Source organism: Apium graveolens, chromosome 6, assembly GCF_009905375.1.
Source record: "Apium graveolens cultivar Ventura chromosome 6, ASM990537v1, whole genome shotgun sequence".
NCBI classification, from domain to species: Eukaryota; Viridiplantae; Streptophyta; class Magnoliopsida; order Apiales; family Apiaceae; genus Apium; species Apium graveolens.
Genome location: NC_133652.1, coordinates 178,475,575 through 178,489,792, shown reverse-complemented (window position 1 = coordinate 178,489,792; position 14,218 = coordinate 178,475,575). Strand labels below are relative to the sequence as shown.

General features: G+C 36.5%; 1 protein-coding gene across 1 annotated transcript; it reads right to left on the bottom strand.

Moving 5' to 3' along the window:
- Positions 1-7,256: 7,256 nt before the first annotated feature.
- LOC141665609 (putative mitochondrial protein AtMg00860) lies at positions 7,257-9,460 on the bottom strand. The gene is made up of 2 exons (XM_074471597.1): positions 9,332-9,460; positions 7,257-7,649 (listed from the first exon to the last, which is right to left on the bottom strand). Exons 1-2 carry the CDS (start codon positions 9,458-9,460, stop codon positions 7,257-7,259), a joined length of 522 nt encoding a protein of 173 aa, XP_074327698.1.
- Positions 9,461-14,218: the final 4,758 nt, after the last annotated feature.

The window sequence follows — 14,218 nt, the reverse complement described above, 5'->3', positions numbered from 1 at the left end:
AAATAATTCTATATTACTTGTGATCGCGTATACTTGCGTGAATATTAGCGCGTGTTTTCGTCCTAACATATATCTTCAGTATCAAAAGCAAGGGTGGTTTGAGGTACCTTTAATTCAGCGGTGTCAGCCTCAGTATCAACATTTTCCTTGAGAACATAATTAACACCATCATCTGAATCTGAATGAATCATCCCAATTTTTCTTCTTTGTGATAAAGGCTTGTTTCTTCTGAACTTTTGGTTTTCTATAGTCAGCTGCAAAGTGTCCAATTCCATCACATTTATAGCATCTTTCCTTTGACTTGTCAACTTTTCCAAACTTTGATTCCTTCCTGTCAATATTTCTTTTGTCATTTCTCTTATCAGAGTTTGAGGAACTGGAACTCTTTTTGGAGAACCTTTTCCCTTTCTTGAAGTTCTTGTAGACCATCTTCTTGAAGCTTTTAACCAATAGAGCAGCCATTTATTCCATGTCTTTATTGTTGTCATGATCACTATCAATATCTGATTCACTATCAGTATTTGTATCATCATCAGAGTTTGATGACTCAGTATCAGACTTTGTAATCATGGCTTTCACTTTGGAGTAGCTTTTCCTCCTAGCTTTCTCCTTTGGCTTCTCTTCAACTCTACGTGCAATTGGTCTTGTCTTGGATCCTTTTCTTTTGCTTCTTTGCTCCATCTCTAGTTCATGAGTTTTTAATATGCCATGGATCATATCTAGAGGTATTACATCAAGTTCATAATTATCCCTTATTGATGTGACCTTAAAGTCCCACTTTTCAGGGAGTGTATGTAGAAAGTTCAAGTTTGAGTCCACTAAATCATATTCCTTGTTGACAAGAGGTAAGTCATTTAACAGCTTTTGAACTATGTCATAAATCTCAGTTAAGGACTCATTATCTCTTGAGTCAAAGTGCTCTTATTCTTGAGTAAGTACTGTCCTCCTGTTCTTCTTGATAGCAGTGGTACCTTGACACTTTACTTCTAAAGTATCCCAACTTTCCTTTGTTGTTTTACATCCAATAACCCTATTGGACATAACACTATCAAGACTGCTATGCAAGATCCTCAGGAGTATAATCCTTTTTATCCTTATCAACCATCTTTTCTTGTTTTCCTGCAACAACAACAACTACCTTCATTGGTCTATGAGGACCATCATAAATCCTTCTTAGATATTAACGATCTGTAGCTTCCAAGCACATGGCCATCCCAACTTTCCAGATTGGATATTCATGTATCTTTAGGATAGGAACCTTGATAGCTTCATATCTACTCATATTACTACTAATTTATGATGAGGCTGGGGGTGGTGGAGGTGGATTATGTAGAGCTTCTTTTTCTGCCATTAAAGAATGATTTTCAGATCTTAAACTGTTGTATATCAACAGCAAGCTCTGATACCAATTTTTAGGTTCGTAATCAACTGTAGAGGGGGTGAATACAGTTTATGCAAATAATTCGATAAAACTTAAAAATAATCAACAATTTTTATATTAATCTGATAAAAACTGTTATACAAGTACTCTCTCAAATGATGAACAATTACCCTTGAGAGCTGTTAGGTTATATGAAAGATATAACAATTCGTTACAACACATATAGTGTAAACCTAATATGTGCTTATGTAGTGCACAGTTACACAATCAATAAGGAATCCTATTCTATTATAATAAAGAAACCTAATACATATCCACGTATGATTTCTTCTGATATAAAGTCCTTCACCGCCTTGAATTCTGCAATCTTTTTCCTTCTCGAATATCTACTAAAGTGACTAAGTCCTGATGACATCAACTGCTGATCATCAAGTACTGATAGACAAGTACTGATGTAGCCACCTTTAGTAAGTCCTGATAGTTTATCTCCTTATATCATCAATTATATCTAATAATTTCAGTAGATATTCGAGAAGGAAAAGGATTGTAGAATTCAAGGCGGTGAGTACATGGATATGTATTAGGTTTCCTTATTATAATAGAATTGGATTCCTTATTGATTGTGTAACGGTGCACAATATAAGCACATATTAGGTTTACTCTTTATGAGTTGTAAATACAAATTGTAATATATTTCAGATAAACTAGAAGCTCTCAAAAATAATTTTTCATCCTTTGAGAGAGTACTTGTGTAACATTTTTTATCAGATTAATATGAAACTATTAATTATATTAAAGTTTTATCGAATTGTTTGCATAAACTGTATTCACCCCCCATCTACAGTTGATTACGGACCTAACACTTACTATTTATTTACATGACTCACTTTACTCTCATTATTTTAATAAAGTACGAGTACTCGTAAACTTCATTCTCTTTCATAATCATTTGTTTCCATAAATCTCTTTTAATTTTGTCACTCGGCTCCACTCGCGACTCTTAAGGATTTCTACTCGCGCGATTTCGGCTCCGATATTTTTATAAAATTGAAAAATCCCTATTTTCACTTAAAATTTTTATGGAAGTTAATATAGTACATTCATTACTCTTTTTAAAAATTTCATAATTTTTTAATATTATTAATTCGATCATTTATACTTCTAAAGTTCGTAATTCGTAGCAGTTATTATTGCGTAAATCATTTTCACTAAAACGGGCCTAACTTTTGAACCGTAAATCGGAATCAAGAGATTCAAGCGCCTAAACAATCCTTACAACAAACTATATTATTTTCAAGTCTTATGCTTTAAGAAATTTGTTGGGTCCCAATATGTTTGTAGAAGGGGGGTTGAATACAAACGTTACCAAATAATCGAATAAAATGCGGAATAAAAAATGTGAAACAAAATTCAAGTTAAATAAAAATATTATTAAACTTGAAAGGTGTTACAACAACTGTATCGATTACAAGGTATTAATCTCAAATCAATTATCACAAATCTAGAATAAATTCGACATGAACTTTTTCTATTTTTGCAATAATTAGAATCAAATGCTAAACGCGATTTGAGATTAAGTTCTAGGGATTTTAATCCGCTAGATTGATATACAAGAACAAGATAAATAATTCTAGTGGTTTGGATTTAACATTAACAAACTAGAAATTGATCTTGAATTTCTGCAGATGAAGAATGATATTTTTCAGAGGCGGCTGCTTTCTGTTCTTGTCTTCTGATTGAGTTGATTAAAAAATGATATGCTGCTTCTCTGCTCCTTTTATCAATCAGCTGATTTAATTGAATTGGAATGACAATCCTTTAAGCTTGTATGACTTTCGGTAGGACAATTGAATGAACTAGCAAGACAATCTGAATGAACTAGAATGACAATCAGAATGAACTAGCAAGACAATCACCCTCCTAGAGTGACTTTCGGTGAGACAATGTAAAATGGCCTAGCATGACAATCGGTATGACAATCCTGATTGTCATGCTAGTTCATTTTCAATTGTCTTGCTGATTTAAAGCTTAAATTTAATCCAATTAAACTTCTGAAAATTCCTAAAATTCCTAGAATTAAATCAGAATTAATTAACCAATTAATTCAATTAATAAATAAATTATTCTTCGCAGATATAATTTATTTTCTTAATTAAATTAGATGACTCAATTAATTAATAGAGAATTAATTCTAGTCTTGAGCAGCAACCATTCTTCTGCAAATCTTCTGAAAATCACTGAAATTTATGAATCAATTCCACCACTTCAACGTTGACACTCGATGTACTGTCTGGTTCATGAGTGACTAACTTCCGTGACGTTTCTTCATGTCTTGACTCTGACACTTTGATTTTCTTCAGATTAAATCCTTGTAATTAATTGATACTCTGACGAGATCTCTGTCACTTGATTAAATCCACGATCTTGATTTATATCACTGAGGCATGATCAACTTCTTGAACTTCTTCCAGTGAATTAACTCCTCAAGTCTGTAGATGAACATTGTCTCTGAATCCTTTGACAGATATTACTTTGCGAGATCTCTTTGACGGTCGATCCACTATTTACTTATTACATTCTTATTTGAGTTGAGTTGAATCCTCGAATATACAAATAGGTCTATGACATATTACTTACAAAATTACAGTTTATACTTTCTGTGTTTCTGCAGAATAAGGTTACGATTAGTTTATTTTATCGATGTTATGCTCGCGATTCGAGTTTCATTTTTGCTCTAAACAACTAATCAATAACCAACAATAATTATACCATCATCTTAACACTTAATTCTATCAATAAAATCAAGTTCTTGAGGCCACAACATCAACCTTAGCATCTAACTAACTAATTATCAAGAAACCAACATAACAACCATCAAAACTAGTTTTATAACCAAATTCCATACTTTTCTTGAAACTTAAAACTTAAACAAAGTTTAGGTAAAGATTTATACCTTTATTGGTATCTTGGAAGGTTTTCTTCTTGATGGATGATGCTTGGTGAGGCTTGGGCATGCTTAAGAATCCTAAATTTTTCCATGAAAATCAAGAAATCAAGAAAAGTTACTATTTGGCTCTATTCATTATCACTTTCATGGATTTATTTAACCATCCATACCTTAATGAAATTCTATGAAAAATTTATCTTACCTTAGTTTGATATGTAGGAATCTTGGGAATTATTTATACCATTTATCCATGGCTAGACCTTGAGGTTTGAGTTTGTGTTTCTTATTTTTCTTCAAAGGGGCTGAATGCTTCTTCTTGGAGAGAGAAGAGAGAAAATTTTGTTTTTTGCTTGATTGCTTCTTGAATAAATGATAGATTATTTGTGTATATAATCCTAGATATGCATATCTTAGTACATATCTTCTGGCATGGATAATTTTCAAAGCCTAAACTATAGTCAAGTACTACAACCTACATGCTTGGTTACTATTTTCCTTAGCTAGGTTACTATGCACTTTGATTGATTACTATTTGATTGCCAATCCTTGGTTATATTCCTACTAATTAGTTTGTATATCTTGCATGGGGAGTTGCATGACTTGATGCATTTTATTTATTCGCTTACGTATTCGCTTGGTCGCTTATTTATTTTCGTAATAAATCTTCGTAAGCAATTCACGAGGTAAATCCTTTCTTATAAGTCCTTTATGATTTGAAACCTTGTACTTGGGTTTTGATTTGTAGAATTTTAGATTCATGATGGTAATGTGATTCTCGTATTCCTTGACGATTCGTAGAAAAGGTCATTTTACAAAGTTCATTTTCTTCGAAACCTAATGGCTTTTATACACTAATTAGGTACGTATAATCACAATATCGACTTGGAAATTAAATTTTCCACGCATAACATAGTGTGGCTAAAAAGTTTTCCCCGATCGTCAGGGTTACTATTCATCGAATATTTTATAAAGTCCCAAAATATTGGGTTATTATAGTCTTCCCCACTAAAAAGGATTCCGTCCCAGAATCAAATAGAAAACAGGCGGGGATATCTTTCCTTCTTTGCTTCCTCTAGTTCCCAAATTGACTATTCGACATTCTGGTTTGTCCATAAGATTCTGACCAGCTTGACAGTCTTGTTCCTCGGCACTTGTTCCTTCTGGTCCATCACTCTTACCGGTTTCTCAATGTAGTTCAGGTCTGGTTGCAAGTTTACATGTTCGTACTCTATCACGTGTCGCGCATCGGCATGGTATTTCCTTAAAATTGACACATGAAACATATTGTGCACTTGTTACAGATTAGGAGGCAGGGTGAGCTCGTAATATAGAGGTCCCATCCTCCTCAGGATCTCAAAGGGTCCAATGAATCTGGAACTTAGTTTCCCTTTCTTTCTGAATCTTATTACTCCTTTCCACGGAAATACCTTCAACAACACTGAATCTCCCACTTCATACTCTCTATATTTTCTGGTCTAGTCGGCGTACTTCTTCTGTCTGTCTTGATCCACTACCAGCCTCTTTCTGATGAGTCCCATCATTTCTCGGGTCTACTGGACCAACTCGCGCCCTAGACTCTTATGTTCTCAACTTCATCCCAACACAAGGGAGATCGGCATCTTCTTCCATAAAGAGCTTCATACGAGGGCATTCATATGCTAGCGTGATAGCTATTGTTGTAGGCAAACTTAATCAGGGATAAGTGGTCATTCCAATTTCCTTTAAAGTCAATGGCATATACCCTTAGCATATCTTCTACGGTCTGGATAGTTCTTTCACTTTGCCCGTCCCTTTGGGGGTGGTAAGTTGTACTCATGTTTAGTCGGGTGCCTACGCATTATTGAAAACTTCTCCAAAATTGAGAGTTAAAACTTGGATCCCTATATGACACTATAGCAACGGGAACATCGTGCCTTACTACGATCTCTTTCAGGTAAATATCCACTAGCTTGTCTGTGGTGTACCTTTCATTAATTGGCAGGAAGTGCACAGACTTGGTCAGTCTATCTATGATGAACCATATGGCATCAGGATTGGTTTTATTCCTTCGTATGCCTGTCACAAAATCCATAGCTATATGCTCCCATTTTCATTCCGAAATTTCTAGGGGCCGTAATAGTCCACTCGGTCGCTGATGTTCAGCCTTTACCCTCTGACAAGTCAAGCACTTGCTGACCCACTCTGCTACATCTCTCTTCATGTTAGGCCACCAATAATATTCTTTTAGGTCGCGGTACATCTTTGTACTTTCTAGGTGGATGGAATACCTGGAGCTGTGACCTTCGTACAACAACTCACCTTTTAGTTCTTGCACATTCGGAACCCAAATTCGGGATGCATACCTTATGATCCCACTCTCATCTTTTTCACATATGACCTCCTCACCGGTCAATGTCTCTCTTTCTTTATTCATTTTCTTCTCCTGACACACTCGTATTTTCTCAGCTAGTTCCGGTACTAATCTGATTTCAAATAGTCCTTCAGATCCCTTACCGGTTATCCTCACTTCGATCTCCATATTTTTAAATTCCTTAATCAACTCCTCAGATGTCATTATCATTTTAAGTCTCTCTTTCCTAATGAGGGCGTCAACCACCATATTGGCTTTACATGGGTGGTACAAAATTTCACAATCATAGTCCTTAATCAGCTTTAGCCATCTTCTCTTTCTCATTATAATTCCTCTGAGTAAAAATCTACTTGAGGCTCTTATTGTTTGTGTAATTCTCGCATTTTTCCCAATACAGGTAGTGCCTCCAGATTTTCAGGGCAAGCACTATGGCCTCTAATTCTAAGTCGTGGGTAGGGTACCTTATCTCATACTCCTTCAACTACCGAGATGCATACCGCGATCACTTTTCCGTGCTGCATGAGCATACATCATAACTCCTTGTGTGAGGCATCGCTATATATCACAAACTCTCTCATTCAATCGGGAAGAGCGAGTACTGGTGCCAACACCAGTCTCTTTTTAAACTCCTGAAAGCTCTCCTCACATTTCTCCGTCCACACAAACTTTTCCTTCTTTCGGGTAAGCCTAGTCAATGGGCCGGCTAACTTGGTAAATTCTTGCACGAATCTTTGATAATATCCCGCCAAGCCCACAAAAATCCTAACCTCGGTTGGGGTAGTCGGTCTTTCCCAATTGGATACCGCCTCTATCTTGGCGGGGTCAATCATGACTCCTTCGCTACTCACCACATATCCTAAGAAATGAACTTTCTTTAACCAAAACTCATATTTTAAGAACTTGGCATACAACTTCTCATTCCTCAAAACCACTAAGACTATCCTCAAGTGTTCCGCATGTTTTTGCTCTGTCTTTGAGTAGATTAGAATATCATCTATGAAGACTATGAAACATATGTCTAGGTATTTCTTGAAAACTCTGTTCATCAAATCCATAAAGGTTGTTTGTGCGTTGGTTAACCCGAATGACATGACTAAGAACTCATATTATCCGTACATAGTGCAAAAGGCGATCTTGGATATATCTTCAGTCTTGATTTACAGCTGCTGATACCCTGTCCTCAAGTCTATTTTGGAAAAGTGCACAGCACCCTTAAGCTGGTCGAATAGGTCGTCAATCCTAGGGAAAGGGTACGTATTCTTGATGGTCACTTTATTCAACTCTCGATAGTCTATGCATTGCCTCATGTTACCATCCTTCTTCTTTATAAACAGCACTGGTGCACCCCATGGTGACACACTTGGTCTTATCATCTTGTTGTCTAATAATTCTTGTAGTTTAGAAGCTAGTTCCTTCATCTCGACTGGGGCTAGTCTATATGGGGCCTTAGATACTGGTGTCGTTCCTAATGCTATTCTATAGCAAATTTTATCTCTCTGTCGGGTGGCAATCCTAATAAGTTCTTTGAAAAGACATCCTCAAATTCATTCACTACGGGTATGTTCTATAAGTCAGGGACTTCCTTCTTAGTGTCCATCACATAGGTCAAATAGGCCTCATTACCTTTCTTTAACAATCTCTTGGTCTGGACCATGGTTAGAAATTGTTGGGTCTGTCGTTGACCTTTAAACACTATCTCCTTCCCATCTTGCACTCTTATTTTTGTTTTATTTTTCTCACAATATATATGTGCTCTGTTACTCGATAGTCAGTCCATTCCTAGGATCACATCGAATTCTCCTAACATAAATTGGATTAAGTCAACCTCAAATACTTTTCCTTCTAGTTTCAACTCGCATTTAGGATGTACTTGATTTACATGAATGATCTCTCGATTTGCTATTTCTACTTGTAATACCTCACATAAAGGTACAACAATAAGATTTAATTTCTTAGCAAAATTTTGAGATATAAATGACTTGGTCGCTCCGGAATTAAATAAGACATTTGCACGTTTGGAATTTAACCAGAAGGTAACTGCTATCACATCAGTGTTCCGGACAGCATCCTGAATGGTCATGTTAAAAGTCCTAGCAGCTGGAGGCCGGTTGGAAGCAGCTCTACTCATCCCTGAAGTCGGTGGCCTTGTTGTGGGGCAATCCTTACTTACGTGCCCTATCTTTCAACACTGGAAACATGTCATTCCTGGTTGTGGGAAACTTGGGGCAAGGTGTCCTAATTGGTTGCATTTGAAGCACTTTAGAGGGGCTCTTTCCTGGACACACACTCTGAAGTGTCTCTTTGCGCATGTTCGACACTCTGGTATAGGGGCATGGGGTTGGCTGTGAAATGTCGCCCTAGATTGTTTGCCACCCTGGCCAACACTCTCACTTGGGGACTTTCTAAACCTGGACCCTCTCGCAGGTTGGGACATCACTCCCGTGATAAACCTGCTCGGAAGGCTCCTATTCCAAGTTCCTCCTCCTCTTTGACTTCCCATCTTCATTTTCCTACATTCACTCTCTTTCAAACTTTGCTCACTTCCTGCTTCAACAATTGAGGCCTTATGCACTTGGGTGGCATAATCTGTTAGCTCTAGCATCGCCACTCGGTTCCAAATCCATTGCTTCAACCCAAGCTGAAACCTTCACACCTTTTTCTCTTCCGTATTCACAAATTCTGGTACAAACCACGACAACTCAGTAAACTTGCCCTCGTACTCCGCCACCGTCATTTTATCCTGTTTCAAATCTAGAAACTTGATCTCCATCCGAGTCTCCATAATCCTAAGGAAATACTTGTCTAAGAAAAACCGCGTAAATCTATCCCATGGGATCATAGCGTCAGACTCGAGGTTATGCTTGGACTTCCACCAATAGTTAGCTTCCCCCTTTAGCATGTAGGAGGCGAAGATGGTCTTGTGTCACTCTTCAACACCTAGTATCTCGAAAGACATCTCTATCTCCTTAAGCCAGGCCCGTGCCTCAACAGGGTCGGCAGATCCTAGAAACTCCGGGGGTTTCAAAGATTTAAACGCCCTGAAGGTGGTAGCAGCAGTATGTTGGACAACATGTAGCGGTGGAGGAAGGGGTTGTCGGTTCAGATTTTCCCTTAAAAGATCCATAAATTCATTAATGGGATTTCCCCCTTCGTGGGTATCCTCAGCCTCTTCTTCCATCTATTCTTCTTCATCAAATTCATTAAAGTCTAAGTCCCCTTCACTCTCCTCATTCACAACATGGTCAGGTTCGTCCTGCCTTTGATTAACAGATTCTGCGGGATGAGCCCTGGTTCCTCTTCTATGGGGTGGCATCGTTCTTCTAATGAAGATGGTGTTAATACTGTTGCATATATTTATATTTTAATTAATTTATTTGTACGTACGCATGCATTTAAATATTTGGCATGCTTTTATTGAGGGTACAATAATAAGTAAAGCAATTTCTTAACAACTGATAGATAATATATAATCAAGGTCTCCCAGACTATATCTTGGGGAGAAATATATACATCCTGAATACAAATTGCTGAATACATAATTCTTGAATACTGAATATCAAAATACATAAATCGGGCACCCTGGAGATCTAGGAATGTTATCTACTATGAGTTATCGTAACAAAATTGGTGACAAGTCACCCAGCCCTTACAAGGTCCATATATAGCTACTGATCTCCTCAATCTGTGTCACTGCGCGTGAGGTCTTAGACCCTCATCATCGCTCTAGCCAGCATCAATTCAGCATCAACTACCGGAATGTATCCTCCCATCTCAGTCATCCTCATCTGCAACCCAAGTGCGGAGCTCAATCCCGTCAATCTATCGGTGAGCTATGGCCGCGGAAAGTAGCCCTAAAGTCCCCGAGGTACCCAAGTCTAGTAGCTCTCTCGGCGGATAATGCCTGACGTAACTTAATAATGCGGGAAGATGCTACAGTGATCTCAATATTCAGCTGAGCCACAATCCAATCATAAACTGCCATATGGATGGTTGCTGGGGGTGGTAAGAGCGATTCTGGGTCACTGGAGGATATGTTATGGATCTCATAAGTCTATGCCTCCATCTCATCATACTCGTCATCATCAGCGGAGGGAAAGGTGCTCAGTATCCCTGGGTGAGGGATGAGAGGATGAACAGTCGGGAGAGGGTACATCTCTATGTATTTCCACTCAACGTCATCATCATGGGGCTCCTGGACATCATCTGCTATAGGGGTAGGGAAGTCAGTCTCCTCCTCCGGGGGATCCTTGGTAGGGTCATCCTCTGAGTCATCAATAGGTGGGTCCTCCGGCTCGAGAGTAGGGTCATGCTCAAATGGCATAACATCATCAATAGGGTCAATCTCCCCCATAGGCTCCACTGGTACCTGGCACAATTGGCAAAGTGTTACTAACTTAGAGTCGGGATTCTCATGAGGGTAAAGTTGTCAAGACTACCCATGCAGTATGACAACGAACTCGATTTGAGTTCTAATTGATTATTATTATTCATATGTCTACGTATTTTATCTCCTATCATTTCCAAGATTTGATAACCTAAGGCTCTGATACCATTTCTCTAACGCCCCAAATCCGGGGTCAAGGATTTAGGAGGCCACACCATCTTGAATCCTGTTTAAACACTTATCTTGCACAATATTATATATATACTCACACATCTATAACCCAACACTTATCAACATACACACACACTTACAGGTTATTGTCTTGGAAACGAACAATACATTACTGAATTTATTAATGCCACAAGGTGATAGTTATTATAGACCAAAATTAATTAAGTCTTACCACGGGTGTAACCTTCACTTGAGGTTAGACCGACGGTAAAATATACGTTTCTTTATTACTACCTTACATAAGTCATACTTAAATATAAGCCGGACTAAAAACAACTGAAACTCAATCCAGAATATACGGTCTACCTGTGGCACTGCACCAAACAATCTACGGAAAAGCTGGCCATTTCTTACTCGCTTCCGGGAAGTGAGCTTTCTGACCGGCATGTTGGTTCACTATTGTGTTGTGTCATTTTAAGAAAACAAGTGTGAGCTATAATTCCCAGCATAATAATGTTCAGTATAAAAAGACTGTATAATAAATTCTTATCTGATTCCGTATATATATATATGTTCGTTTAAAGTAGTTTTTCTTGGCGATACACACTTCTTTTCAAAATATTTCTTAGATTGACTTATTAGTCTGCAAATACCATAATGGTAAACCCAACACCTAGGCTTGAGTTACGGTATTGCATCTCAATTTCAATTGGAAGAATGGGACATTCATCGGAGCCCCTGAAATACGATGATCAGTCGTATAACGGTAAATATTTATTATTCTCTACTAGTAGAACGACGACTCCCATACATCCAGTTGTCACCCTTTCCGCATTCGGGCATATTATGTGTGGCCCATACATCCAGGATTTCCACATACTTCACGTGTTTACATGTGGCACACTATTAGTCGCTACAGTACACAAAGTACTAGAGTCTACCCCTTCTTTTCCTTTTCAACAATCTTAATATAAATCTGGAACTTGAATTATATCGAAGTTCCTTAAGAGTTTTCCTTGTTGATAGACACAACTCATCTCATATATGTATATATGTACTTCAGAGAATTTTCGGAGGAAGTACTAAGATATTGTGAATTGACGGTTGTCAACAGCTAAGTATTTAAGGGTGAGTTTCTTTTGACACTATAGTCAAAATATTTAAAATACGTCGAGATAATATTTTCCGATGATCTGAAAGTATTATTATGATTTTCTAAAACTCAGAAAATATTTTAAAATAGTTTTTATGATTTTTAAATGATAATAAATCATTTAAAAATATTTAATGATTAAAAAGTAATTATTAAATTATTAAATCTCGAATAATTCTATTTTAAAATAATATATGAAATAATATTCCTCAACTAAATTATGTTTAAGAATTTAATTTGATCTATAAAATATTAAATAATTGATTTTCAAATAAAATAATCATTGGAGAAAATTTCTCCTATTTAAATGAATATCTGAAATAATATTCATTATTCGAGTAATTAAATATAGTTGAGGGAATATGATCTTTGGAAATCATTTTAAATAAATTCAAAATAATATAGTATTTCGCAAGGGGACATCGAGTCCCTTGGAATAAAATAAGTACGGACTTTTAATCGTCCAAAACATCTCTGGGATGATTCCCGGGTTTACACTTTATAAAAGCTCACTGACACTCGGTCTTATGACTTATACATCACGCTCTACCATAGCGTTAAAATATTCTACGATATATTCATCGTAAACTCAATCATTATTGATACGTAAAAACTTGTATTTTACTATCATGGAAAACATGACATTTGTACGAAAGACAGTAAAACAGTCTTCACAACGCAATAATATATGGAGTTGGGTTTATAAACTTGCATGGGTGTTTCAAGGTGGAGGGTGCTCTAGAGTTCGTCCGGAAATCTATAATCAAGAACATTATCGTTCCATTAGATTATAATCGTATTTATCGTCACTTTATAAATACGCAATACTTACTATCCATTTTACATGACTCGCTTCACTCTCATTATTTGAATAAAGTACGAGTACTCAACTTTGTTTTCTTTCATTATCCTTTGTGTCCATAAATCTCTTTTACTTTTTCCACTCGGCTTCACTCGCGACTCTTAAGGATTTCTACTCGCACGATCTCGGCTCCGACATTTTTATAAAATTGAAAAATCCATAATTTTTACTTGAAATTTTTATGGAAGTTAACACATTCCATTTCTTACTCTCTGTAAAAATTTCATAATTTTTTAATACTCTTAAGTCGATCATTTATACTTCCAAAGTTCGTAATTCATAGCAGTCTTTATCGCGTAAATCATTTTTACTAAAACAGGCCTAACTTTGGAACCATAAATTGAAATTAAGCGATTCGATCTCGTAAACGATCCTTAAAACAAGCTCTATCATTTTCAAGTCTTACTTTTGAATAAATCACAGTTTATAATTTATGAATTTCTGCAGAAAACTTAAGGTTACAATTCGTTCATTTTATCGAAGTTACGCTCGCGATTTGAGTTTCATTTTCGCTCTAAACTACTAATGAATAACCAACAATAATCATACCATCATCTTAACACTTAATCCTCTCAAGAACATTAAGTTCTTGAGGCCACAATATCAACCTTAGCATCTAACTAACTAATCATCAAGAAACCAACATAACAACCATCAAAACTAGTTTATAACGAAGATCCATACTTTTCTTGAAACTTAAACCTTAAACAAAGTTTGGGAAAAGATTTCTACCTTTTTGGTAGCTTGGAAAGTGTTCTTCTTGATGGATTATTTTTGTGAGGCTTGGGTATGCTTAAGTATCCTAAATATTTCCATGAAAATAAAGAAATCAAGAAACTTACTATTTGGCACTATTCATCATCACTTTCATGGATTTATTTAACCATCCAAACCTTAATGAAATGCTATGAAATATTTAACTTATCTTAGTACATTTAGGAAGCTTTGGAATTAATTATAGCATTTATCT